Source organism: Coturnix japonica, chromosome 6 (genome assembly GCF_054131305.1).
Source record: "Coturnix japonica strain WE chromosome 6, WE-NBRP24, whole genome shotgun sequence".
NCBI lineage: Eukaryota > Metazoa > Chordata > Aves > Galliformes > Phasianidae > Coturnix > Coturnix japonica.
In genome coordinates, this window is record NC_140668.1 from 38,372,950 (window position 1) to 38,400,655 (window position 27,706).

Consider the following 27,706-nt stretch of genomic DNA (forward strand, 5'->3'; position numbering starts at 1 on the left):
CCCTTAAAGAGCAAAAGGAAGGGATGGATTTTCTGTTTAACTCTTTATTTTCCATACATTAAATTTACTCAGATAAAAACATTCTAAAAATGTACAATTTTTTTTGTGTTTTTTTTTCTTTTTTTTTACTTTTTAACAAAGTATAATAAAACATAAAAATCCCAATACCAGAATACTTGACATTTACAGTTCAAAATCAAATTAGCTGAATATTAAATATTTACAAAACTATTTAAAATATTTATAAAGTTACATGCACAATTTGTAATACTAGAATTGACCGAAGTAAAAGAAATGGCTCAAATGGGAGCAGGAGTTTCCTTCATTCCTCATGGGAAGTTATGTCCAAGAGAAGCTGTTAATCTGCACTTGGAAACACGCAGGATTTGCTTTCTGCATCGCTACCAACGCGTTCCTCGTTTGCTTGAGGGCATCCAGGTCTTTCCAAGGGGTTCTGACAGCAGATGGATGGCGGTGGGGGTGCTCAGGGATCCCAGACTTTTGCTGGCGCTGTTACGTGGTTTTCAGTCCAGCTTTGCCTGCACACAGGACTTCCAGACTGCTCCAAATCCACAGCTCTGCGCATCCGTGGCCTCCAACAAACCTCTTCCTGGATGTGATGACGCTACAGACACACAGCTAACCCTAACCCAGGGCTTTCAGGTGATGGCATGTCCTGGGTCCCTTCCCCTCAAAGCCTGCCTGCCAGAAGCAGTGTGAAACCCAAAGTGGGGTAATGGTGAGAGCCTAGTGTTAGACCATCATTATTGGGAGTCTGTTGCTTGATGTGCTAAGATTTAAGGACCATGGTGTGCACGCTACTAAAAGGGCTTTACATGGAGTAAAGCGTGATGGTGTTTGAAGGAAAAAGATGAAGGAAAGCTGTGATCAGTTCACCTTGCTTGCTAAAATGAGCCTTCCTTGCTCGCTCTCCTGCTCAGCACCAAGCAGGGCCATCTGTTCATGCTTACCTCAGAGCCTGCAGTGTGAGGAGCTGGCTGCAAATCCCACCCTGCTTCTGGTATCCCCCATCAAAAGGAAAACACTCCTGGAAACTCATTGCCCACCGCACATCCAGCCTCCCTGCACCCTGCAGGGGCTCCCCTCCATCTCACACATCCACCTCATTTCTAATCCCACAGTAAAATCCATGTTGAGAACTAATTCTCGTTATACTTTCAGGACAGAGATAGGAATAAACAGCGTCCTTGGAAATCTCTCAATGTACAAAAATAGGTTTGAAGAACTGGTTCTTTCAGAGCCAGTGAAGCTGGAACGACTATTCTAAAATGAGCTGCCTTACTTCTCAGGGGGTGGGGAGATGGGTTTGGGCCTTGGAAAACAAACAGACAAAGGGTTATTTAATGGAACTCTAGTGCTCTGCTCAGACTTACCAGCTTTGGCTCTTCTTGGTCCAAAGCGGACAGCGCTGATGAGCAGATCTGAAGCCACAGCTGGCTCTGGTGTAGGGAAGGCTCTATCACTGGTTCCGGTCCATCAGACACTTCTCTATCACGCTCACGTTGCTTTAAGGTACTCGAGACTTCTGCATTTGAACTTACTCTAAGATCAGACTTCACCATTTCAAAACGTTACCTAAAATTACATGGAAGCCACTCGAGGAAACATCGGCCTTCACTTCACACAAAGGCAACAACCCCAACGAAAGCTCTGATGGTAGGAATGAAACAGTTTGCTGGACAGGAGTTCAGTCCTGCAGTCCTTCCATTATGGCGATGAGATCAGACAAGACAACATACCCAGCCTCGGGCATTCAAACAAAACACAACCGGTACAGAAAACAGATCTTCTTTTCCTGTTGATTTTTGCTATTTTGAGGGGCTGTTTAACACTTGAATGCGTGTGGAGACAGTTTATTTAAACACGAGTCTGGTTTAAAATACTGTTTTTGCTTTATAAATAGTGAAAAATAGGTTAAGGTTTGGCTTTCAGCACATGTTCCAGGCCACTGGAGAGACCCCCAAAGCTGTGAATAGTAAACATGGTCAGCAAAAACCGTTCCCTTCGGCGTGACGCGGTGCGGCAGATTGTTCCCTACCATTGTCTCAAGCTCATTAAGGCGAAGTAAATTGCATTGTCAGTTTTCATCCCTTGTAGTGTTGTAGGTCTGAAGGTCGTTAATTGAACGCAGGTGAGCTCGGAATGCGGGCAGAGCCAACAGGAGCGTGAGCCAGGCTGTGAGCAACCCCTCTTATTAGTTGTCATTGCATAGGAAGAAGACATCAGCTTTTCTTTTGCAACCAAACGTTGATCGTGAGCCCGGCCAAAGGCAGCTGCGCCGCTACAACACATCCCGGTGGGTTGAAAGGGGTGTGAGAAAACGCCTCCAAGTGTAAACAAGGCTTTAAGACCTTCCAGATTACAGTGTGCCAACATCTCCCTGTGGGACGCATCACCGAATTCCTGGGGTGAGCCACGAGGTTTGTGCCTCCCTTCAGTGAGACGGGACCAAACTGTTTCAAATGAGCAGTTCAGGATTTGTTCGGCTTCCTCTCAAGCCCTAATTTAGACTTATCACCCACAACTTATGTATGCTAAGTAGTTAACACCAAAGCTAGTCATCTACAATCTATTGCAACGAAGGAGGCTGACAGTAAATCCTTCCAAGTCTTGAGAATAATGAAGTTTACTACCTCTTACATGTTTTGACTTCTACCGCTTCTGAATCCTGTAGCAAAAGCCATGGGGTAGGAGTCAGAGGGCTGGGTCGGGTTGGGTTGCTTGGTTGGGTTTTTCTCTTTTTACTATAAAGTAAAGCAAAAGCTTACAAACTCTGCTGCCAGAGTTCTTCTTTAGGATGGTTTAAAATCCATTTACAAAAGCAGAATAATAAGGTTTCTGTGACAGAGACCTATGTACAGTAACAGGACATAGTAAAGGTTGTTTTGTGTACTACAGGAACGTATCCTCAAAGCCTTTATGACTCTGGAGTCTCTGGGATTTGGACCCTTGGAAACTAAAGCGTATTCAGTCGCTGGGAACCCAGCGCTAACAGGTAAGACAATGAAGCACAAGTTTGTTTCCAAAAGGAACCGAAACTGCTCTGTGTGTTCTTTTGGAAGGGAAAGGAGAGACTGACTGAAGATTGTTCTTGTGTCGTTAAGTCACGTAGCCTGCTGGTGCCAACTGCTAAAGGTCGGAACTTCTTTGCCTCTTGCACTGCTCTCAGAGTGACACCGTCTGCTAGAAGTGCAGAAAGCTCAAAGAGTTTTACATTCTTCTGTAGTGCAATCCTTAAAAATCCCAGAGATTAGTGCCTGATCACTTTTGATAAAAAAAAGTAGACGTTTTACCTAGCCCAGGGGTGCCAAAGTCCTTCTGGAGAATGGCTGCTCCTACCTCCGCCTCCAGCTTCCACTTCACCACGTAGCTGCCCTGGAGTCACACCTTTACCTTCAAAAGCCCATGGATGGCAAAAGAAATAAGTAGGTAGGGTGTTGTACTTGCAACAGAAAACGCAGCTGAACAGCTCCATCCATCCATCCAGTACGCATCGTCCTATGACACGGGGTCAGAAGTTCCAACAGCAAGATCCAAGCTTGAATTTGGCAATCAAAAATGGGTTCAATGCACCCCTAAGCTAGATTTCCTACCTAGTCTAATAAAGTAAAGCACCTTTGGATTAAAAAATACATTAAGCTTAACAGCAACTGGACGTCTCAGTTTTGTAGTTCAGTCTCCTTCTGTCTCCATGGCTTACAGTATTTTTCTTGCCAGGTAAAAGATCAGTCTGTGGAGTCAAGGCTTTCAGAGGGAGGAGCGTATTTCAGCCTAAAAGTACCTGGGGGAAAGGAAACAGAAGAATTAGACAGTACAAAGCTGCTGAAAATTGCTGCCTCAAAATCAGTCACTTGTTAATTTCTAAGTACTTGAGATCTCATCTGCACAGTATGAAAATAAACGCAGGTACACACTATAGGCAGAGACAGGATGTGAAACACAGCACTTCAATGCTGCTTGCTCCAGTCTTATGTCCCTATTGATTTTATGATTAAGCTCATGTCACGTGCAGATGATTAAGACAACAAGCTGATCAAAAAAACAAAGGAAAATGGGGCTGTAGGTTGTTCTTGGTAAAGTGACATTTCTCTTAGTTTTTTCCTGCTCAGAATTAAAGATTTCAGCTCTCTCCCAGAGCTGTACTCATGAACAAAGCCAGCAAACTCCAATATGGCACCTTCAAGAGGATTTGAACAGTAATCCTCCATTTATGTTACTGGTTTGGGAAGAAGGGAAGGAGGCAGCAGATATGTTTAGAACTCAGACTTCCATGGGAACCTGAACCTACGGCCTGGATTGCAGGGATAAGCAGCCACGGTTCTGCTGTGAGCTGCAAACAGAACCTCCCTGCCTCTCTGTGTGTTTCACCACTTCACACAGAGCTCAGAACCAACAACACCTTCCCTCTTTGTGGGACTTCTCTTAGCCCAACCCAGCACTCTGCACTGAGCCAGGCCCCGCTGCAGCCCCCACACCCACCATTACCTTGTCGATTGAAATCCATCGGAGGCTGTTTGCAGTCCTGAGCTCTGTGCCCACTGGCCCCACAGTTGTAACAGGAGAGGTTCCCATTTTTTTTGTGACTCGAACCGTTGCCGTTCCCCATCATTCCCTGTGCCTGATAAACCCCTGCTGTCCCTGCCATAAAGTTCTGCATTGGCGGCACCGCAAACGTCGACTGCCCCGTCATCACAGAGTCCGGAGCGATGCCGCTGTTGTAGGCAGTGTGGACCACGGGGAAGGTGGTGCTGCTGTTGTACTGCTGCGTGTTGATGTAGCCGTTACTGCACAGGGGGTTGAAGGGAAGAAATGGGAAAGTAAACATTGAAGGTCCTGAAAAGGGGTGCTGGAAATAGTTGGCGTAGCTGACAGTCATCCCGCTGGAGCCACAGTTCCCGCTGCACCCGCAGGAGCTGCACACCATGCAGCCGGGAGGCTGCGGCTGCTGCTGCTGGTGGTGGTGGTGATGGTGGTTCTGGTTGGGCACAGGGATGCTCCCTGCAGACCCGCTGCTGCTGCTGCTGCTGCTGCTACTGCTGCTGCTGCTGCTGTTGCTGTAGAAGTTGTTCTCGGCAACAGATGAGAGCGTGGGGCTGGAGCTGGGCGCGGGGCAGCTGGGCAGGTTGGCCATGGTTGCAAAGGATGTGGAGGGATGGCTGCTGGATGAGGCTGCATTGCTGTTTGCGCAGAAGCTGCCTTGCATGGGTGCCACGGGCACGCTGCTCATTGCAGAAAAGGCAACTTTGGTGTTGGCTGTATACAGAGCAGTCCGGGGATTTATTATTGCAGGGGACACCGTGATTTGCATATTACTGGAGCAGGAAGTCTGTCCAGCAATGGCAGGGTCGGTAGGAACAGAGGACGACACCAGGAGCTTGATGGGTGGGCGAGCCACATGGAAGACCGTGCTGGATGTGACAGTGGCAGCAGTGCTCGTCTCTACTATCAGTCCTGGCTGCTGGGCTGTTTTCATCACTCTGTCCAGAGTTGAAGCGTGGACGACTTTGGTTCGAGGCCCAAAGTTAATAGTAGATGTTGGTGAGCTGTTCTCAGCAGCCCCCGAAAGCACTTGCAAGGGCTGATGGGGAGAAGGCGCAGACATGACATCCACTACTGTATTCCCAAAACTCTTTTCCATTTTTATGCTGCCTCTAGGCCCAGGAGAGACCTTATTTCTTTCTTCTAAGGATAAAAGTGAATGCATAGACGACGAAAGTAGCTTCATGTCTGCATTGCCACGCTCTGATTTATGCACTGAATTTAACATCCGAATGGGGGTGATATGAGTAGAGCCCGCTGACATCATTTGCATTGGCAGAGTGTGGTGACCGGACGGATTGGAGCCTGCATCATTTTGCACTGGTAGGACCTGAGCAGTGGGTCTGGCAGAGCTCGAAGTGAAATGGTTCAGTAACATCACCGGCTTCTCCTTTTCAGAGCCGTCCAAGTGAATCTCCAAACCTAGGGACAGAAACATCCGTAAGCACAACAGCTTCACAAGACAGAGCAGCTCCACACCAGTCCCCTCCCTGGCTGCATCTGCTTACGTCTCTCATTCTCCTCGGCGCTGTCTGAGCTCTCCTCCCTCGTCTGGATCCCCATGGGGCTGGAAGAAGAGCTGGAGTACTCGGAGGAGCTGCCTTCCCTGGGCAGAGGGTGGGCTGGTTGATCCACGTCCACCCGCAGCTCTGCAGATGACAACAATGGTAGCACCTCATTGACACCAGCTCTTACAGCTGCCAACACCACCTGACTTATAGCAATGCAATACAGAGCTTTACAGGGATAGGCACTGACTAAAAGCAGCAGCACTCTGGAGGCACAGCAGTTACTGACTAGTGCAGCAAGCCATGAAAGCCACAGAGAGGCAACCACTTTCTATTGCACTCCATATACACAGGATATACATTGACTGCTTCCTGTTAAGCCGATGGCATTATGGAAGATTAAATTCACAATAGATTGGTGGAAAAGCAGTGTAAGAATGGACATATTCAGACTTGGGAGGACAGCACCGTGCTCTGCTCCTCTTTCTTACCTGCAGCGTGGTTGCCACGAATACTCTGGAGAGGCCCCACATGTGTAGTAGGGGGAACCCTTGCCACACCACTGCTGGTAACTGAAGAAGGTGTTGTGGGGTTGAGGCACCGTTTCTCTGACTTTTCTCTATGGGATGATGGAGAAACATGTGAAGACACAACAAACTGGCTAAAGCACATCAACAGAGAAATCAATTTCTGAATGAAACTGAAGCAGACAAAGCTCACTAATTAATCTGAGAAAGTCAGCTCCTTGCAAAGGGAAACGTTTGGCAATGACATCGGCCTTGACTGTAGCGTCTTAGCACCATTTACTTCGGTCTTTCTGCCACCACGATTACATTTATTTGAGGAAAAATGTGACAAAATGGTGACTATGTTCTATCACACACTCTGCAGGCACAGCCCAAACACAGCCATGCACACCAACACCAAAGCAAAGCCAAATGAAATCTTAAGGTAGCAAGTCCAAAACCTAAAGGAGGACACTTCACAATGGCAGAAGCTGCTTATTAAGAACACACTCAAAGAGTGTTGAAGAAAGGTTTGTGTACCCAGTAAGCTTGTCTGCCTCACTAACATCAGCATCCCAATAGAAGTGGCTCCCTCCCACACACAGCCTTTGTGTGAACCATCACAGCCGCAGCACTAGGAATTATTTGTGCACAAATTACTTAATCTGAGTAAGTTCCATGGGCACAAAGGGCGGCTAATTACTCAGGCAGCAAGATAAGGGCAGAGAAAGCAAACAATCAGGCAGAGAAACAGAAAGGAAGGGAAAGAAGCAGAACAGAAATAGCACTGTTCTACCACCCTATGATATTCCTGCAGGTGAGAGGGTGTCTGCTCGTTCAGTAATGCCGAGTTCAGCTGAGGCCATGCATAATCCTCCACCTTCCACTGAAACGACTCTAAGATTGTCTAAGGCACAGTTGAAATGGAACTCGCCTAAATATAAAATGTACTTTGTACATCTGCTTTGCTGTATCTGTTATACAAGTTTTAAAAAAAAATCCCATGCAACAGTATGTATCTTTTGTAAATGACTCCAGAAATGCTCCCCTCCTCACAAGAGCTGTCACGGTGCATTTATGCTGTGACTGGGTTGCCACAGCACTCATAGATCCTTTGCATGTGGTTATCCTCACACAACCCTGAGCAGGCAGTGGTAAAGCGGTACGTACAGAATGCTCTGCATCTTCAGGAGCTTTCCCAAGCAACTGACATTGCTGGAGAGTGAGGGAGGAAAGCATTATCCTTATCTATAGGTGGAAATCAGGTAGGCTTACTGTGTGAAAGAACAAGGGCAGGCTGGATGTGGCTCTGGGCAGCCTGGTCTGGTGGTTGGTGACTCTGCACATGGCAGGGGGGTTGATTGCTGTGGTCCTTTTCAACCCGTTCTAAGATTCTATGAACTTGCATTAAGTCCCTTAAAACCTCACTAAGAGCTTCCCCCCCCCCCCCCCCCCGACTTACTTCTCCAGCTCCAGTTGGGTCTTGAGCTTCTTCTTTGCTCCCATGGTGAGGGATTCAAACTTATTCAGATCTTCCTCCGTTAGACTCAGGAACTTGTAAAGAGAAAAAACAGGGGGAGTTTTACAGCCTTCAATGCTCTCATTTACATTTTCAGTCAAGATGCACCATCAAAGATAACTTTAAAGTCATTTTTTAACATATGTTAATTCAAAGAAACTCAAATCTGCTCTTATTAGAGAATCAGTGTCAAATAGAAGTGTGGGGGCCTTGCATGAAAGAACTGCTGTAGATTAAATTTAACCAGCTATGTGCTTACATTAACTGTTCACAATGAAGACAAAATGGTCTCTGTAATTATGAAAATAGGCCTGTGTGCTATAAATGAGTGTCAGGATCGGGCTCCTGTAAAGAAAACCACTCTGGTTTTCCTAGTTATGCCACTTAATGCAGAAATCAAGGAGCAGTCATCCCAGCTGTTGGCTTGAAAACATACCCTGCCATTAGACCGTATAGTGAAATACGTAGAATACTAATGCAGTAGTAAAATATTTATAATACAGTTCAAATTAAAGCCCATAAAGCACACACAGTTCCGCGTGCTTATTGTTAAGACAGGAAAACACCAGCAGATCAGAATATGCAGTTTTGTTTCTTTATGAAAGGAAAAATCCACTCTTTGTTTTCCTCTCATGACAAAGAACATCAAAGCAGAAGACTCTCCTAACAGCTAAATGTGTGTCCCATGTATAACCATCACAAAGGCCCCCTTCCTTATACATGACTCAACCGAAGCCTTTCGTCCACCGGAGGGCGTTCAAAGCTAAAATACAGCAACAGGACAAGGATTTCATTTAACAGCTCTACAGATGGAGCCAGAGAAATGCTGTAGAAGTGCTGACATCTATTCAGTTAAAACTCAGCATGCATCGGTATTATTTATTGGTCTGCACACTCATTGGGAAAAGCCTCTGTGAATCTATTTGGCCAAAAAGGGATAACCAGATATTTTGGGGAGAAAAATCAATCATGAAGCAGAAATAACAAAAAATATCCCACAGATGTGAGTTATTGCACATGAAAGGGATGAGCCTGGGGCCAAAGCACAGCTCAAGTCAGCATGCAATCAGATCTCCAAGCATTCAGTAAGGAATCTGAAGTAGCAGCTGCCTTATAGCCCTGGTCTGGGCACCAGGCAAATGAAAATAAGAAGGCTGGATGGGGCTGTGAACAACCTGGCCTAGCAGGAGGTGTCCCTGCTTATAGCAGGGGGGTTGGAACCAGAGGATCTTAAAGGTCCCTTCCAACCCAAACCATTATACGACTCTAAGGAGGATTTTATCAATCCTGAACCAGTGACTGGCTCAATTCTAAACACAGATGTGTCCTGCTCCTCCCTCTGCAGGCTCCATTCCCAACTAAGCACACTGCCCTACCTTCTCCATTGTGAGCTGCTTGAAGACAGGATAGTATTTGTGCAACCGCAGTTTCCTGAGCCAGTCTAAGATCCCATTTTGCTCCTGTGTTTGAGGGGTCTGTGGGCTGGAAGACATCAACATGGGCGATGCAGCATCCATCTGGTTGCGGTAGGCCAGGGATGAACTGCTGCCTCCTGAATGGGAGCAGTGGGGCAGTGCGACGGGAGCAGCAGCTGAGTGCTGGACGTGGTTCTGAGAAGACTGAATGCCTGCCACTCCACATATAGGTCTGCAAAACAGAACAAGGTTTGAGTTAGCACACCAAATCTATGCCACTTTGAGTTCTGCCACTGCAGCGATATCAATCTGCCACCTGTAGGACTGCTGGGGGGAACCTGCACCGTTTGACCCAACTTACATGTTTGTGTCTGTGTTGTTCAACAGCACAACAAAACAGTACAGCTTAGAGCAGATGAACTGTAATTTGAGATTTCATAGAATCATAGAATAGAACCATAGAATGGCTTGGGTTGGAAGGGACCTCAAGGATCATCAAGATCCAACTACCCTGCCAAAGGGAAGGCCACAAACGTCCATATCTATCTAACACTAGACCAGGCTACCCAGGGCCCCAATGTAATTGTGGAAATGATGGTTTTCGTCCACGTGGAAGCAGTAAAATAACCCACAAGGTTGGCTCCTTGAAGAGTCCTTTTTCCAAGTCTGACTGAGAAGAAGTCGCTTTTTTCCTTCCTCCCACTGGAAGGAAAACTGCAGCACAAGGAAACATTTAAACATGCTGCAGAGACGTATTCTCTAGAGGTGCTTCAGAAATGAACAGATGACAACACTAGAAATGCTAGTACCTTACTTACACTATCTGTTTTGGGCAGACCATACACTAAAGATAGAACTCTGCATTTTTCTCTTCCTTACAATTGAATATGAAAGTAGAGATTCAAATCAATCTCGCGGGGAAGACGGATAGCTGCCTACAGAATGGGGTTTTACAACCAGAACAGATGCAAAGCAAACAGACACTTCACCTTCCAGACGTTCCCAGCGTAGTTCCTACTTTATAAAGGGAGGGGTTGCCAGGATCTGAAAACAAGGAATGGAAGGAAATAGTAACGGGTTAAAAAACAAATGCATGTTGGTTAACAATTAAGTAGTTTAAAAGTTCATTTAAACTTACTTGAACTCTGAAGTTGCTGTGAAGGGGATGAAGTGCTGAAGAACTTCCTAACGTGGTCGTTTTTCACCACATGGGAAGGCAATGGTGCCAAATACCTGCAGGTTCATCAGAAACAAAGAGAACTCCTGGTTGGTTGTCACTGAGTTACAGCTGCCTGTCCAAGTGATGGTAAACCCTATGTGACATCTTGAAAGTGATACTAAGAAACATAAAAACCCTTTCAAGTTAACAATGCAGTGAGATGCTCAAAGGAGACTTGAAGCACTTTTATCCTTAAGGCTTCTTAACCTCATGTTACTGCTTTGTGTTCTTTTCACCCTGTTAAATGTTTCAGTCAAGGATGGAGAACTCTGGATTACATCCCACTTCTGGATAGAAAGTAAAGCAGTCTCCTAAAACTCTGGAACTGCAGCATCTTCAGTCAGCAGCACCAGACTCCACATTGCCACACAAGCTTAAATGTGCTTTATCAAACCAGATTGTAGATTTGAAGGCGTATAAAAAGCCATCAAAACAGAGATCATTCTGACCATACCTTTGTAATGGTCCTTTTTCAAGCCTGTGAGTAATACACGAATGCAGCTACACACATGGATGTGCTTTCTGCCCTCAAAACCCCCAGTGTGATTCTCAGTTTGTCAGATACGTAGCACACAGCAAAACAGTTCTTTTCCTCTTCCAAAGATACAGCTGTTACTGTGTGAACGCAGATTGCTGCTCTATTAACCTACATTCGTGAAGACTGTTGCTAGCTAAACAGCAGCAGCAGCAATAGCAACATGCTTTCTCTCTTACCCTACTGAATTCCTGTCGGTACGCTGTGATTCTCCAAGCACAGAGTGGACTGCTTGAAATGTTAATGCTGTTTGCCATGAAAAACAATCTAGGCATGCACCTGCTGGCTCTGCCTATGGAAAAATATCCACCGTGGCTCTTGTCAGTGGTGGACTTCACTCTTGACTATGGGAAAATAGAGTTTAGCAGATGCTAAAGTTAAGGATCAAAACAAAGCAAAGCTGCATACCTAAGGTCCGATTCCAGGTCCATGTGGTTCCGTTCTAGGTAAAAGGAATCTGGACCAGCTAAGCAAGGAATGAATTTCTCCAAGTTTTCTTCTGGATACAGCTGAGACAGCTGGAGGTGGAGGATTACAAACAGGAATTGAAAAGAAGACTCGTTACTGATACATAATTCAAGGCACGGTGAACTATAAGTTGAACGTTTGAAGGAATTCAGTCTCTCTCTTATCTCAGAGAGGGCACAGAATGATATTACATGAATGGACAACACATCTCACACCCTTTTCAAAGGATGCCTTTACCTTTGAAATAAATTCAGTCACTTCCACAGAAGATTTAGTTACCAACGTCACCGAAGCATCAGACCACAGGACCTGCAGAAATAAAAGGCACCTGGTTCAGTGAGGAGCAGCCTGGGGTTGAACTCTGGTTGGTTTCAAAAACTCACTTGCAGGAATCAAATGTGTGACATCAAGAAGGAAAACCTTTCTGCACCCAAATAACTCTTAGTCAGTCCTCCCTGCAGCTCTGGCTGTTATTGTACTTAACGGGCGCTCTGCATTCCTATAAAAGCACTTCATGGTTTACAGACATCCAGCACAGAGAGACAGACTGCAAACGAACGGAAACTTCTTGTTGTTGTTAAAGAAAACAGCTGGTTTGTAGAGTCTGATGTACAACACCAACAACTCATCGCAGCCCGAGAGTCTGTTAACAATTAACCAGCTCCACACTCCATGCAGGGCTGGCAGTGAACTGCTCCGACTGCCCCAAACCCAAGAGCTGCCACATTAGATGTGTAGTTGTGTTGCTATCCCCATTAGACCTCGCCATCTTGTACGTGCCCTAGAAAAGGGAACAGCTCACCATCTCTTCTGCATTAAGTCACTACATTCTCACGTGCAGAGGTATCTATAGGTTGGTGGATGATTAGTTAAACCAAGCCAAACGTTGGGGGGTTTTGGCACAGAGAGGTTCAGATGTTGGCCAGCAGCATTAGCAAATGGCAGCTCCCAACTGGCACTGGGGGAACCTTCAGCATGGAAGAAGTCGGGTTTGTGGGGTTTCCATCCTCTCACATGACACCAGTTTCAATGACAACTCCAAACATACACACAGTTTTTTTTTTCCAGGCAGCCAAAGTGAGGGGAGAGGATTTCAAAACAGATGACATAATGGAGGAATTTCCTCTTGGCAGAGCTGTTACACAGACAAGCGAGGGGGGGAAAAAGAAGAAAGAAAACTTGCAGTTTTTGGTCCTATGAAACCTTTTCTTTCTTCCTTCCCCTTTTTAGTTTTGTAATAAATTATCAGCTTTTGGGGGTTCATGAGAAGTTTCGGCCTTCTTTTTCTTTCTAGTTTGGCAATGACCTGCCATTTGTTCTGGCATATGCTTTGCTAACGTGTTATCATCCTCAATCCTTATAAAACAATAGCACGAACCATAAATCTGAGGAAAAAAAGCAATGCCACGCTGGAAACTGCTCTATCTATTGATCTGCTCTTCCTGAGCTGCCAAACTAAACATTTGACCGTGTGGTTTCTAACCAAGCAAGCAGCAATTTATGAGCTCAGCTCGACGATGGGCCGTTCTTTTAGTTATAAGCTGTGAAGTGAAATGTTTTCACCGATAAAAGTGATTTTCTTGTATTTATGGAGGGATTTATACTAGGAAAAGATGCTTCACAAGAGACTCCTAAGTACACTGGAGCTCAGATGACGGCATAGCTCATTAGGCTTTAAGGAAATGCCCATAACTTCTCTCATATTGATGATATTTAGAACCGAGACACCATGAAAAGGACCACAATGATCATTGAGTTTCAACCCCCTGCTATGTGCAGGGTCGCCAACCACCAGCCCAGGTTGCCCAGAGCCACATCCAGCCTGGAGGACACATAGAGCTTAACACTGCCTACATCACAAGATGTCGACACTCACTCTCGGGTGGCAGCTGTAATGAAAACCTTTTCTTTTACACTACAAGTGGTAGATAATTGTAATTCTCCTGTCTGTTCTCTTTCAGGGTTTCCTTTTCTCACCAACTCTTTGGCTTCGCTGCCTCATTAAGTAAACCAGAGACACTTTCTGGGCTCAGTGCTGGAATACACCATTCAAACTGGATGGGAGAAAGGCACTCTGTCATTGCCCTCATCAGCTCCAGCATCCATCCCTGCTGCTAATGCTGAACAACATCCCCTGATGGCAGCACTGTGAGCACTGAGCCTCCAAGCTGGGCATCCAACTGGGGGCAGCCCCCTCCCAGCAGCCTGTGGGTAACCACCCTCCTGCCAGCGGAACTGTTCTCATTTCCACTCTGTCTGGCTTCAATTTGCCGTCAGCGGATCCTGTTATGCTTTTTTTTCCTGCCATACCAGCGACTCCTTCACCAAAACCATATTTTCTTCCCTTGGAGAACACTTCCCTTCTTTAGGATGCTCAAGTCATCTTACAGCAGAGCGCTTTAAGTCTCCCACTGCATGGCATTTACCTCAAGCCCTGAGTAATTTCCCCAGCTATTTTCTATACTCCTTCAGCTCCCTTTTAAAACCAGCAGCGCCAGAACCATATGCCACAGTCTCACACTCCCTCACTGCTGAACACAGACAGAAAGGACCATAAATACAACGATAAATGACCATTCCGATCCTTTCCCATACACAGTACTGCCCATAGAGTCTGAATTCACATTTGCCCACCTTAAGCCCCCAATTCTTTTTAACTTCTGCATTCCATCCACAGATACAATTTCCTCCAATTGTGGCGTGATTCTTTTCCCCATAAACACCCACTTTGCCACGACTCACTGTGCTACAATGATTTATGGTTGTGCCTGTGTCCCACTTAGCAGGCAATCCCTGCATCATCCACATACGTTCATCAACAGCAATTTGGGCCTACTTGCAAATCATTGATTTTAAAGGACTAACACCTCTCCCCAGGGAGCTCCGTGAGACCAATTCCTGGCACCTACCAATGCCAGCACATTTCTTTAGCTCCTCCTTAGGTACAATCCCAGCCCAACATCACTACTTACCTCAAAGGAATATTCGACGTTTCTTTCGTTCTTCTTGTGTGCCAGCCCCTTTAGTTCCACTTTTTCCACGCTCACTGTGAGAAAGGAAAGAGATAAGAGGAATGAGAGGGATGTTCCTAAATGCATGTAAAAGGGATTACTCCTTCGCTCAATGTGTGCCCGATGGCCATCAGCCACAGGAGCAACTTGCCATGCTGTCAAATTCAATGACTGCTATTGGGGGAAGCTGTAAGCAAACCCGAGATCTTGGACTCAGTGTGGCCTTTTCACCTAGGGCTATCTCCCAAGGAAAGGGCTGACTAACAGAGCAGACCACTGCCTCCATCTCCATTGGTGATCTGCAGCCTTCAAGGACACAATCCGACCCATCAGGCAGTCAAAATCCCACTCTTGTTTCCCACATAGATCAGAAACCCCACCTTCATGATGACTATTTATTGACTTCTTATTTCTCCTGCAGTTTCTCCCACCTCTTGACTGCGCCCATGGGATTACACGGAATTTTGTCTATAAAACGCATTAGCACTGGGTTATAAATTCAAAGGCAATTATGCTACAAGAAAGACACTGGAATTAGAGCAGCACACGACGGGTGCTTGCAGGGATGCTCACAGAGCAGCTCAAACAAGTAAAACCCAGAGCCCTGGTGTTTGGATTCTGCCATTTAAAAGCACTACAGCCCAAGATTTGGCTGTTTTACAGAACTCCTCTTGGAGCTCTATTTGTTTGCAGCCAACATTTTTAGAACTATTGAGTTTTAAATAGATCTGCAGATGTTTGTGCTAGCCATTAAAATACAGAATTAACATTCCCTTTCTGATCCACAACCCTTCGTTCCTCATGCAGCCCCTCAATTACAATACCATCAATCCCTGAGCTCACGAATAACATAAAGTCACAACATTATGCTTCCTATCTCTTATCCTTGGAGCAGAGACTTCTCCATTTCAAGCCTTCAGAGCACTCCCATACTATAGGTGACACAGCTCAGTGAGGAGCATATATGTAACTTGAGGCCAACTGCAGTAGTGCTGCTATTTAAGCAACATAGGATGAACCTCTGAATATGAAATAAAGCGACTTCTGTTCTTCTTTCTGCTGTACTGTGCAGGTTAATAACCAACTTAAATCTACACGGGGATGTTGTTGTGCTGAGAGTCAAGTGACCTTTCTAGGTTAAAGATCCAGTTTGAGCGTACCTGGTTAATATAACCTGCTGCAGGGAGTTTGTCCTCTGGAAAATGATTGCCATGAGCCAAGTGAACCATTAGGAATATGACTCTGCATTGTGATCCTGCACAGAATCCTTTAAGATTAAGTCTGTTCTATAGCATGAATGAAGTTCAACGGCCCTAGAAACAGCTCCACAATTATCCAGATCATTGCTGATGATACGTAAAGCGACCCCAATTCTGCAATCAAGTTTTCTAAGATGTTTGCTTTACTTTATTTGCTGCTTTCCTTCCAATACAAATGAGAAGTCTTCATACAGTTATTGACTCTATGCGTCTGCATCAAGTACGGAAGCTCGCATCCAAAGCACTTTCAGACAGAGGTCAAAGCAAATGCTGCTACATGATTACATCCACATCCTTTACAGTTTGAGATAATACAATAGGGGCTACCTTCCAAGATGTTCTGCCAGTGGAGCTGTTAGCAGGCAGTAAAATCAGGCTGCAGCTTCCCAGCTCGTGACCACAGAACTTGAAGCAGAGGACACAAGGAGAAGCTCCATCTCCACCCTCCAGTTTCTACCCCAATATACCCTCTAAGACAAAGCCCTCTCTGCCACTATCCATCAGCATGTGTTGTCTCCATATTCCACCAGTTCTCAGGCTCTTAGTGTAGGCATATGTGCATCTGTATAGAAAGCTGACAGTAAGAAAACAGACAAATGGAGTTAAATCAGAGGTCACTCTATAAACTAGGCCCAACTTGGATCTTAGTGGAAGCTCCTCTAATGGTATGATTTCAAAGCCATCTTCCCTCCTTCCTGTATGGTGCCTTTTTTTCCTTCTATTTCAAATGCTCCAGGTGAAACAGATTCAACAAGTTCAAGCCACTTTAGTTAACTCCGTTCTAGCCCAAGACCTTGTTTGGATGGAAGCAGTAACCAGAAACCCAACGCTCTCATTCCATCTCTTGTTTTTCTAAAGGAAAGCAATGTCTCTAAAGCCAGGGTTACTCAATTACTGCTGTCCATTAGACAGAAGGTAATCTCGAGTGACTCCACAGACTCTAAACCACAAAGCTTCCCCACCCAACTCAAACCCATCAGGATTTACACTGAAAACACACAATTAATCTGGTAGTTTCAAAACAATCCTAGCAACAAAGCATGGGAAATTACAATAACTAGAGATGCTCTAGGAGTGCCTGTCATTACAGATACTCTGCTTCCCGCACACAAAGAGGCTGGCTGTGTGTTACATCCTGAACATGCAAATGTATTAAGCAATTAAGAAGTGTCAAGAGTTGAGTTTAGCCTAAGTGACAAGCACGTATACAGCTACAAGCTCATCTATTTATAGCTGTTCCAGAGGGGAAAACTGCTCCATTCGAGAACATTGAGAGCTGGGTCTGAGGGTTGTTGAGAACAGGAGGAAGATGGATAAGGAAATGAGGGCTTCTTTCTGAAGAATGGTTTTCTTTTACTATTTCTAGGGGAAAAAATAATCAAATCTGGATGAGGATGAAGCAGCTCTCTCTGTATTTGAATACATTGGTTTGTCATGGATGAAGGACCAGTCGTTATTGTATGAGCAAAGAGGGAACCCACATCTCATCCTCTGAACGCTTGAGAGGGTGATTTAGGGAGAGGTTAACCTGTGTTCACATAGCACAGTGGTTACAGACTAAGAAAACACTCAAGAGATGATTGCTTCAGTGATCCCAAAGCCTTTACGCAAATATAAAGCTGCTTTTAGCCAAGAAATGTATAAACTGAGCCCCAAGTTCTATGGAATTTATGTACCCACCCCCCACAAGAAGCACAAAGTTGTGGCTGGGACCAAAATGCTTTAAGATCTTTCTTTGTTCTCTCTGTATTACGGGGTGTCTTTAAAGCACTCTGAGGTCTGAGCTGTGCAGGAAATCACGCTGTTCCAGCCGAAGATTTGCACGTTTACAGTATCACTGACACATAGCAACGACCTCAGCAACACAAACATTGTCGAAACCCTCTTGAGAGTGACACATTTACCTGAGAACTCTATTTGAAGGCTTTTCCTGCTTATCATTAACTGGAAGAACTACTTCAGCAGATAAATACAATGCTTCCTTCGAGTGGAATTTGGGATCAAGTTTCATCACGAGCATTTTATCTCAGCCATCTCACAGTAAGCTGATGAGCATCAAGTGGCAACAGACGTCCTTTGCTCCCTTTATTTGATGATATCTTGTGAACTTGCGCTCGTTTCTTATCAGGACAAGCAGATATCAAGACCTCATTCCCCTCTCAGAGCAGCAGCGACAAGCCTAGTTGGGATGATCTGAGTCTAAGGGCTCCAAAAGGAGTCAGCACCAGGGCAGGCTTTGCTCTAAGCACTGGAAAGGAAACTCAGAACCATAGAAAAATAGGCAGGAAGAGATTGGAAATCAAAGCTTCATGAACAGAACGAAGTTTGTTAGCAGCACCCATGTCACACAGGGACGAACTGTACAGAACAACAAGGGATCTTCCAACATAGAGAAGATCTGAAATCAAAAGCAACGCACTGGGTTGAAAAGAGGAGTTACTTTGCAGGCTGCTGACTGCGAGCTGCAGTGTTCCACAGGAAATAACCACACAGCTTTTTTAGAGATCAAGAACATGAGCTTACACTTGGCAGCTCTGAGCACTGCACTGGGACTGCACAGCTCACCCCTGGCCAGTAGTTTTTCATCTGCCTGCTATTTCCTCAGTTGGGCTCATCCAACTCGCCAACTAAGCGACCTTCTGGCCTCCAAAAAGGGGAGAGAGATGAAGAAAAAACAAGGCTGTTCTAAAGGCATCTTTGCTTTTAGAATTTCAGTTCAATCTGTGCATCGTTTTGGGTAACGCTGAACTGTACCGACAGCACTTGGGCCAATCAACCTCAAGAATGATTTCGTAACTCCATTGCATTCAAAAGGCTTAAATAAAACAAAACGCTGTCTGCACCGCAGCCTGGAGAAGACTTCCATCTGGACAGGAAGACACAAAGCCCAGAAGAATCAGCCAGCTGCTTTCAAAAGCAAGATAGAGCCTCAAAAAGCCAATCTGGAGGCTTTACTTACCAAGTACCTCAAGCCAAATGTACTCACTTTGGCCTTCATGCTGCTGAACTGCTTTTCACAGCACTGAATAGACACCACTGTCCTACAAGTGGCCTTTCTTCTTTTCTAATGCCAGATAAAGCATATATAGAATGACTCAGGAAGGGCTGATGTGCTGGACATGCTTCTGTAATATATAATGCTGCCGTGCTAAGCCTGAACACCAACACACAGCACCAGGCAGGTGCTGTTCCTTGAAACACACACTTACCAAGGATCTGCTGTTGAATTATATATAATAACACTCGGGGCAGGAAGAGAGCTACGATGCAATGCCAAGGCAGGCTGCAAAAGCAATGTTAATTAAGGGCAATTTTGCAACAGGTAAAACGTATACCATAACTCAGTTTTAATGAGCAGCTCTGAAAGCGAAGCTGCGTCTCCTGATTGATGCAGCAATGTGCTTGAGTTGCTTAAAGCCTGGCCCCGTGACTCGTCTTCCTTCTGTGATTTACTGAGAGCAGCCAGAGGAACGTGCAGCTCATTCTGAGAAGAACATCTGCAAAAATGACCATAAGCACAAACACAGTTTGAAGGCAGCTTTGGTAACCGGCAGCATATATCCTACCATAAGCAATTAAAATAAACAAGCTGTCCAGATCTAATTATGTCGTCCACCCTAGTAAAAATATCTCTGCCATCAAGAGGCATGTTCAGCTTGGTGTATAAATATTGTTACTTACTGGATAAATAATCTGCAGTTGTATATTTAGTCTGGTTTTATCTGACTGAGTGATTATTTTACTTACTGTTCCCAATAGATTGCTTTTAAACACAATCTTGGCTTTATTTCATAGAGTTTTACCCATCATACTGGTTTATTCTCCCCTAGAAAGGAGTTTCTTCAGTTTCAGTGAGCTGAAGCCAAGCCAGGTAGCATTTTGAATCCGAATGTTACATTCACTTATTAAATTGAAGGTGCAAAGTCTTTTTTTTCCCCCCATGCAAAACATTTTTGGTAATGCAGACCCCTCTCCTTGCTCAGTTTTGTACCCAAGTACCAAAATCTGCTTCAGCAGAGCCCAGACAACACCAGAACAGCCAAAGCCTGTGAAGTCCCTGTGCTGACATGGAACACAGACTGAGCTTAGGAAGATAAAGGAAAGCAGATGGGGAAAACCATGACACATTCAGGTAGCCGCCATGGCTGGGAACCTTTCAGAGCTGGCATTTGCTTTCAAGCGTGAAGCAATGCCCTAAAATACAGACAGACATATGGAGTGGGCCCAGCACAGCTCAGCCATTGAACCAACCCAAGATGCCATCTGAGCGCAACTGAGCTAATGACAAATCTGATTTTGGGGATGGGGAGAATGGGAAAGAAATTATTTTGTTGAAGAAAATTCTGTTGTATATATAAAGGCTTGTTTTTTCCCCACCCTGCAGCACAGCTGAACGCAGACTTTGAGGGCTGCAGCATGTAACCATATATCCAACATAGATGGAGAGAAGCCAGAGAGATCCCAGCAGCAGCTGCTCAGCCAGCACGCCCTGGGCTTGAAGGGCAGCGTGGTGATAAAACAGCACCGAGATCAGATGGCTGCTGCTCCAACTCTGCCCGGTGATTTTGGCTGCGTGCACACTGCAGGAATGGGCATTTCAAACTCAGGCAAATACATGCAGCAGATCTTATGTGAAACGCAGCTCCGTGCTCAGAAGCACGTGCTCTCTTCTGCATTTCTGAGGGCAGTATCAGCATCTTGAAGCTCATGACTAAGGCTGCAATGAGAAGTGCGAGCAGCATTTGGTATCAGCTTCACCAATGAATTATAGTATGAAAACTGAAAAAATACCACAAGCATCAGACCCAGGGACTAATCTGGAATAGTACAAGTCTTGCCAAGAGCCACAAATGCATTCAAGTGCTCAGCTCAGTGAGAAACAAACCCTCCCCTGCACAGCCACCTTTGTGAGGGGCTCCTTTTGTTGGCAATTACATCCTTGTATGTTTTCAGGTCTCTGCTCCTCCGCTTTAATACTCTGCTTCCCTTTCACACTTCTGTACGAAACACTGTTCCTCTGCTTTGGACCCCAGACAAGATTTGACCAGCAATTCAAAGAAACAGAATAAAGTTCTCATTCAGAGCTTAAGCTTACTTTGAGATACCATACAACTATTACACAATTGTTTCTGTAACACGTCTATGAAGCAAATACAAAAAGGGAAGAGAAGACCAAAACAGATTTCATTAGTATTTGCCAAGCCTGTGAGAACACACAGGGACTGAAAGAACATAAAAACCCAAAGCCTTCAATCACTAAAACCTCAACATCTTGAAGCTCTGATTCCTCATGCTGGCCATTGCATTCTCCTATGTGCAGTACAGCGGGTTTTGTCTCCTTCTGTACAGTTTATGGCTTAGCTGCCTCTTGTCCTTTGCAACAGCAGGATATCAAGCAAGCTCTTCAATTATTTAATAGCAGAAAAAGGAAGGAACACAAACTTGCAGCTCTCCAAGCCACTCATACTTGTATCATACCTGTGTTTTCATAGAATCCTAGAACAGCCTGGGTTGCAAAGGCCCACAGTGCTCATCCAGCTCCAACCCCCTGCTATGTGCAGGGTCACCAACCAGCAGCCCAGGCTGCCCAGAGCCACATCCAGCCTGGCCTTGAATGCCTGCAGGGATGGGGCATCCACAGCCTCCTTGGGCAACCTGTTCCATTGCATGGTGTTCTGCAAGTAATTTACTTACTACTCTTCCATAGGGCTGTATATAAGAACTCTGCGTGCTTTGCAATCATGGCAGCCCACCTGCATCTCTGCAGTTGAGACAAAGAATCTTCCAAGGCACTGTTGTGTGTTGGGCCATTTCCTTTCAGCTGTGTATATTAATGATGTGATTATAGCAGGGCTACCCCCTTTGAGTTACTGTTAAAAATAGCATCTGCACCATCCGCTGCTGAAATGCATCCACTCCAGGCAGCAAAGTAATGCATCAAGTCCACTGCTTTGCTTTTTTTTTTTTCCAGGGAGATAAAAGAACAAGTCAGGAAGAAAACAAAGCATCAGCCTCTTAGCTCAGTGTTCCCTCCTGTCTTAGAAAGCACACTGACTTTAAGCATTATCACTGCTCTGAGCAGTTACAACCTGTGATTTCCCTGCATGAAACAAGAAGAAAAATGAAATCAGAAGTGAAATCTGACAAAGCATCTCAACGACGCCAACACTGACCATTTGTCTCCTCTGCTCCTTGTGTGGCACAGAAACAAATACACTATAGGGATCAGAGCAGCTCCTCCCATTGCAGGAATGCACCTTGCAGTGCTAACACCATTTGGTGCTGAAGGGAAGTGCAGGACACAGGCTCAGGATGCTGTGATGTCTGGAATTCACCCCAATTTCCACCACCTGCAATCCCTACACAAGATGTTATTCTCACGTTACCTCTCAGCATCCACCCCCAAATGACTCGAAATGCTGCTCTTCCCCATTCAGCTGTCAAATCTCTTAATCCAGGCCTCAATATCTGGCTCTGTCCCGGCATTTTTTCAACAGATGTGCTTTAAGACGTGCATTAAGTCTGCATTAAACCAAGGAACTCAGCTTTCTTTAGACGATCCCAATGCACTCCATTTCCCTTTGATTATTCTCAGCTTTGTTTCTATAGACAACCACCTGAATGTTAATGGCAGAGTTTTCTCATTAGACACAAAGACTCACAGCTCCAACACAGGATCTCCCAAAGCCCCACTCCATCCTGAGAGCCCCCCGCTGCCTTCTGACCTATGAATCAGGGCTGGCATCAGCTGGTAGGCAAAGTGCAGAACACACTTAAAGTAATACTGCCAATTTCCTCCCCCTCGCTGCACATGGATGTGTCCTTCAGTCAGAATAATGAGCTGCTACTTGCAGAAGGTCTCTCACCAGTCTAAGGATTATTCCATTTGCTGCTGCTTTTCTCTAGTCCATCTGTTTCCTTCAAGCCAAGCACCGAACGTGAGAAATCATCACTTGCACAGAAATCAAGCGTTGTCATTTACAAAATAAGGTCACTTTCATATTAGAAAGAAGGGAAGCAGAGCAGAGAAATATTTGCAGTAATAGCAGGGAAGCAGAGAAAAATGCTGGCAAGGTATAAACTGTTTTGTGAGATGTTCTCATCCTTCCCCTCCACCCGCCTCCTCCTTTTCAAAGCAGACCAGTGCCACATGGGTGCTGTGTGCTGGTGGACCCAGGAGCTGACTGCTATGGAGTGAGCTCTGCAACTCAGCCTCTGCTTTGAGGACACGGCGTGGCTCCGTGTGCCTGCCTACACCAGGCAGAATACAACCAGTAAAACCTACAGCATTGCTATTCAGAATTCATACATAAATGTTTGCTTTCTTCCCGAATCAGACCTTAACTGAACTCAGAAGTGTAGGCTCTGTGATTTATGCAGCACGCAGCCTTCAAGACTTTCTTCCTATGCAGTCATCTTCAGGCAATGAGGAAAATATGCAACATCAAAACATACTGCTTTTTTTTTTTATTTTAAAGTACGCTAATCCTTGGATTTGATTGCTGGAATTAACTCCAAATAGTTGATGTTCATAAACTTGTGTGTTAGAGACAGTAAGTCGGGTATGCGACGCCTTGTGTGACTGAATGCGTTTAACACTTAAACAACACTGCTGTGCTTTAGAAATAGAGCTGGTTCTGCTTCAGAGATCAAGTGAGCGGAGACGTACACAAACAGCTGAAAAATCACCTACAGTTGGTACAGGGAGATTTTTCCTAAAGGATTATCATAGCCTAAATATTTCTTTAAGCCCTACCCGAAGAGTGGTTGACCCAATAGTGTGGGAGATGATGCATTCACCCAAAAATAGAACAAAACCAGCTACAGAACAGGGCGCTGTGGACCTGAACCTGAAGGATCTTAAGGGTGAGCCTGAGGGAAATGAATTGGGAGGCAAATCAGAGGTTAGAGGCTGTGGGTTGATTGCATTATGCACCTCTGTTAACCTTCAGCTTTACCTCCATGCAACTTGAACCTTACCTGAGGTCAGCGGGACTCCTGCCAACACGCGTGTACTTCACAGCACTTATCCAAAACAAATGCATTACTGAGATAAACCTCCTCTCAAGCTTTCCCTCATGCCCACAGATTGTGGCTCCTTTTGTCTTTCCAGCCACGTGCTGCTCTGTGATTATTCCAGCCTGGGTCACGTTGAGGATCCACAGGATCCCTTATGGGGACTGAGAGAGTAACTTCAATTAAGCCAGAAGTTTTACAGTGCTCAGCAGAACTCCTAAATGGAATACAGCTGGTGGAACAAGGCCTACTGTACCCGTCTGACATCTAAAAGCTCTGCTCCTCTGTCCACAGAAGACAGTTTGTGCCTATCATTAGATGCATGCGTTGCAGGAATTTTGATTCAGCTTCCCTGCACCAGGATCACGTTTCAACAGTTGCTTCATCTGAAAACAGCCCGGCTTGGAGGCAGCTCGGAGGTTTTATGTGGCAACAGCAGAAAAGAAAGACCATTTAAGTGCACAGGAAGCAAAGCTAAGGGAATTTTTGTCACTTTGCAGGAAGTTGGAGCATCCTCCAGACTGCTCAGTGGAAGAAAACGGTGCTAAGTATCACCTGCAAAGCCTCATAATAGTAACGAGCATCTTCCAGACACCGACACTGAACTTTCACTGCAGAAAATTTAGAACAGGCTGTGACGAATCAAGATTTCACTGAGTGTTATGAGAAACTGCATCCTTAGATGGCAGTCATCGCACTGTAACGTTTCGCAGCTTCCGCTGCCTTATTATAAAAGATTCTTTTGTTCTGCGCTTCAGCATCTGGTGTAATGTACTTTATTCCACTGTGCTGGTGGAAAATATGCTGTGGTCGCTGACCACGTTTAATACATTGCTGCAGTGTCACATGCACTGAGTATTACTTGCCTACAGTGCTATCTGTGTCATGGCCAAATCGTCCTCCTTGGAGCCTTACAATAAGTAATTAATAACATCTCCAGCATACAGGAAATCACTATCTTGTGTTTGCTGGTTGTTTTGGTTTCTTTTCTTTCCAAGCTGAATTTTCCATTCAGATTCGATTACAGTAATGACTCTCTTACGGGAACGGCCACAGAAAGTCAGAACAACTCGAGCTCCGTCAGCTTGTTACTGATTAGCTTTGTGAATGGGACTTCCCTTAGGTCAAACAGCTTCTTCTGGACTTTGGCATAAGGACTGAAATTCCCTAAGCTACCACAGCAGGATTGGCTGTAAAACAAAAGCTGCTGATTAATAGATTGTATTTAACCAGTGGGCTCCTTAAATCCAGTTTTGGTACCTTCATCAGAACTCCTCCAAGTCAGATTGCTTATTGCACAGGCACTGAGCTCACAAACACAGCCCTGCCTATAGCAGGAACCATCCCTGTGCTGCTGTTGGAAGTATTTCCCTACCAGGCATGCCATTCCAAGCACGAAATTGCACCTTTGAAATTGGAATCAACCAGACATTGACACCTACTGCAGTTACATTTGCAGAGCTTCAGTTCTTATAGTCTAGTGGAAAAAAGCCCAGAGCAACAAGAGGAAAACAGCACTGCACTACTCAGCTAGTAAGCTGAAAAAGCTCAACTTGCATTTGAATTGGATTGCTTTGTTTGGATCAGTGCTAAAGGCATCTTAAAAATCATAACTGCGCTCTAGAAACAGCAGAAAAGAAACCAAGATCGAGCAGCACGTCCCTGCTGAAATTGCAGTCACACAGAACACAAGGATCTGGCCTATTTGTCTCCCTTCTCCTTCACTAGTGAGATCTGTCAATACCTTGAAGCCTGTGAGTCAGTCTGCCTACAAGCATAACCACCTCTGAGAGGGCAGGATCCATTTCCCCAAGTTACTTCCATTTAAGACAACTTCCTTGTCCGTGAAAACAGATCTGAGTTAACTCTGCTCTTCTCAGCTCTCTCTCATAGCAAAACATGAAATATTTGAAGCTAACAGGTCATTCCTAACTGTGGATTAGGGGAAGTACAGCCAGAAATAGCTCTCCTAGCCCAGCCCACTACAAACCAGCCACTGTCCTACCACACATCATGCAATGCTACCAACATTTCTGCAAGTCAGAAGTAAAACGCTCATCAGATTAATACACGCTGCCTCTAATCCAACTAAACACAATGGATACCAAATCTTCAGTGAGACCTCTCATTTTTCTTCCATTTCAGCTACAGCCCTTTTTAACTGAGGCCCTTCCAGCTCCAGTGCTTTGCCAAGACAAACATGCAGACTGGAGCAGCTCAATATTTCTGACCACAAACAAGAAGTTGTCCTCTCAAGATGTGTTGATTTTTTTCTAGCCAGTCTTGTGTCACACAAGAATTATGCAATGGGTCAAGCAACTCATCCACCCTCTGCTCCTGAAGCTGAATTCCATGTACTCGACATTAAAAAGGCAGTAGATCTTCCTGAATTAAGAGTGGAGTGTTTGCTAAGAGAGTCAGAAATACTTAGAGAGTGGTACTGACCCAACCAGTTGTATCTGTCCCTCAGCTCCTTTCACCAACTACCTGTAAGGAAAGCTATTAAAAAAGCCATAAGCTTTTTCATAAGGGAAAAAACCAACAGATCAGAGGAAAACAATTAGTTTTCACACTGTATCATGGCTAATCTTGGCATATATGGTACTGGAACAGCAACCACAGTGTACAAATGAGAGCAGCGTTGAACCCTGTCCTATTTATATCAGATGAAAGCCACAAACCTAGCCATGCTTCTGCTTAGTGCTGCATTTTTTTCTCCTATCCTGATAGCTTTTACAGCTGGAAAAACAGCTACTTACAGCACAATTCAAAATGATTGCTACTTACTGCTACTGGGATTATAGTTGAGTATGTCACAGCAAAGGAGGGTCAATGGAGGCAAACTAGCAGCTCGTGGGTATGGTTAACTACTTCCAGGCTGCATCAGATCCTCTCCTTCCACACAAAGTGCTTGGAAATCCTTGATCTCAACTTAACTTGTGCTAAACTATATTTAAGTACCCCATAAAGAGTTCACAAAAGGTGTTCTATGTGCATAGCAGCTCGTGGTTCAAAGACCTTCCTCACTTAACAGCGCCTTTTGAGCACAGTAAGCAATACTCCCAGTCACACTTTAACCTACATGTTATAGTACCTGTAATCCCAGCCCTGAGTGTGCAAACTGAATGCAATAACTGCAATTCATCAAGCCCAGTCCTTAGCCAGGTAAGCATACAATGACTTGTTTTGTAGCAGTATTTGGTGTTTTGAGGTTGGAGCTATGGGTGCTCAAGTGCTATAAAGGTTGCAACTCCTTCTCCTATGCTCCCTGCCTTCTTCCATCCATTTCTTAAGTATTCTTAGGAAATGAAAGTGGAAGCAAGCAGTAGCCCAGCTGCTGTTATAGATGTGTTCTCCTCAGTGAAGTGGCACACATTGCCATATACTTCATACAAGATATGAATCTTGAATGATAAGAATCTCTATGATGATTCTCATCACAAAGATGATGAAACTACATCTCTATTATGAGAATGAGATGTAGAGCATCAGATTTGCTCACTAGTATATTTGGTAAGATCTCCGTGGGTCTTTCAACCCTTTCCCAACAGAATAACCACACTTAGCACTTGCTGACCATAGCTGACTGATAAAATATCACCTAAAAAAGCCCAGCCACGACTTCTTGTGCTCATCCCAACTCTGAACTGAAGTGGCACAACACCAGCCTCCAATGGATTAAATGAATGC

The 27,706-nt window shown here is 45.0% G+C and overlaps 1 protein-coding gene across 2 annotated transcripts in view; it reads right to left on the reverse strand.

Annotated features, from left to right (window-relative positions):
- Positions 1-28: 28 nt before the first annotated feature.
- ZCCHC14 (zinc finger CCHC-type containing 14) overlaps positions 29-27,706 on the reverse strand; it is a 37,395-nt gene continuing 9,717 nt past the window's right edge. For both annotated transcript variants that reach the window (XM_015874190.3, XM_085551915.1), the window contains exons 3-13: positions 14,703-14,776; positions 11,968-12,039; positions 11,671-11,780; positions 10,647-10,741; positions 10,498-10,552; positions 9,470-9,740; positions 8,037-8,128; positions 6,560-6,687; positions 6,069-6,209; positions 4,507-5,982; positions 29-3,802 (exon numbers count right to left, since the gene is read on the reverse strand). In XM_015874190.3, the coding sequence (XP_015729676.1) occupies positions 3,747-3,802; positions 4,507-5,982; positions 6,069-6,209; positions 6,560-6,687; positions 8,037-8,128; positions 9,470-9,740; positions 10,498-10,552; positions 10,647-10,741; positions 11,671-11,780; positions 11,968-12,039; positions 14,703-14,776 (2,570 nt within the window). In that variant the 3' untranslated portion in view covers positions 29-3,746. The remainder of the gene's footprint in view (positions 3,803-4,506; positions 5,983-6,068; positions 6,210-6,559; positions 6,688-8,036; positions 8,129-9,469; positions 9,741-10,497; positions 10,553-10,646; positions 10,742-11,670; positions 11,781-11,967; positions 12,040-14,702; positions 14,777-27,706) is intronic.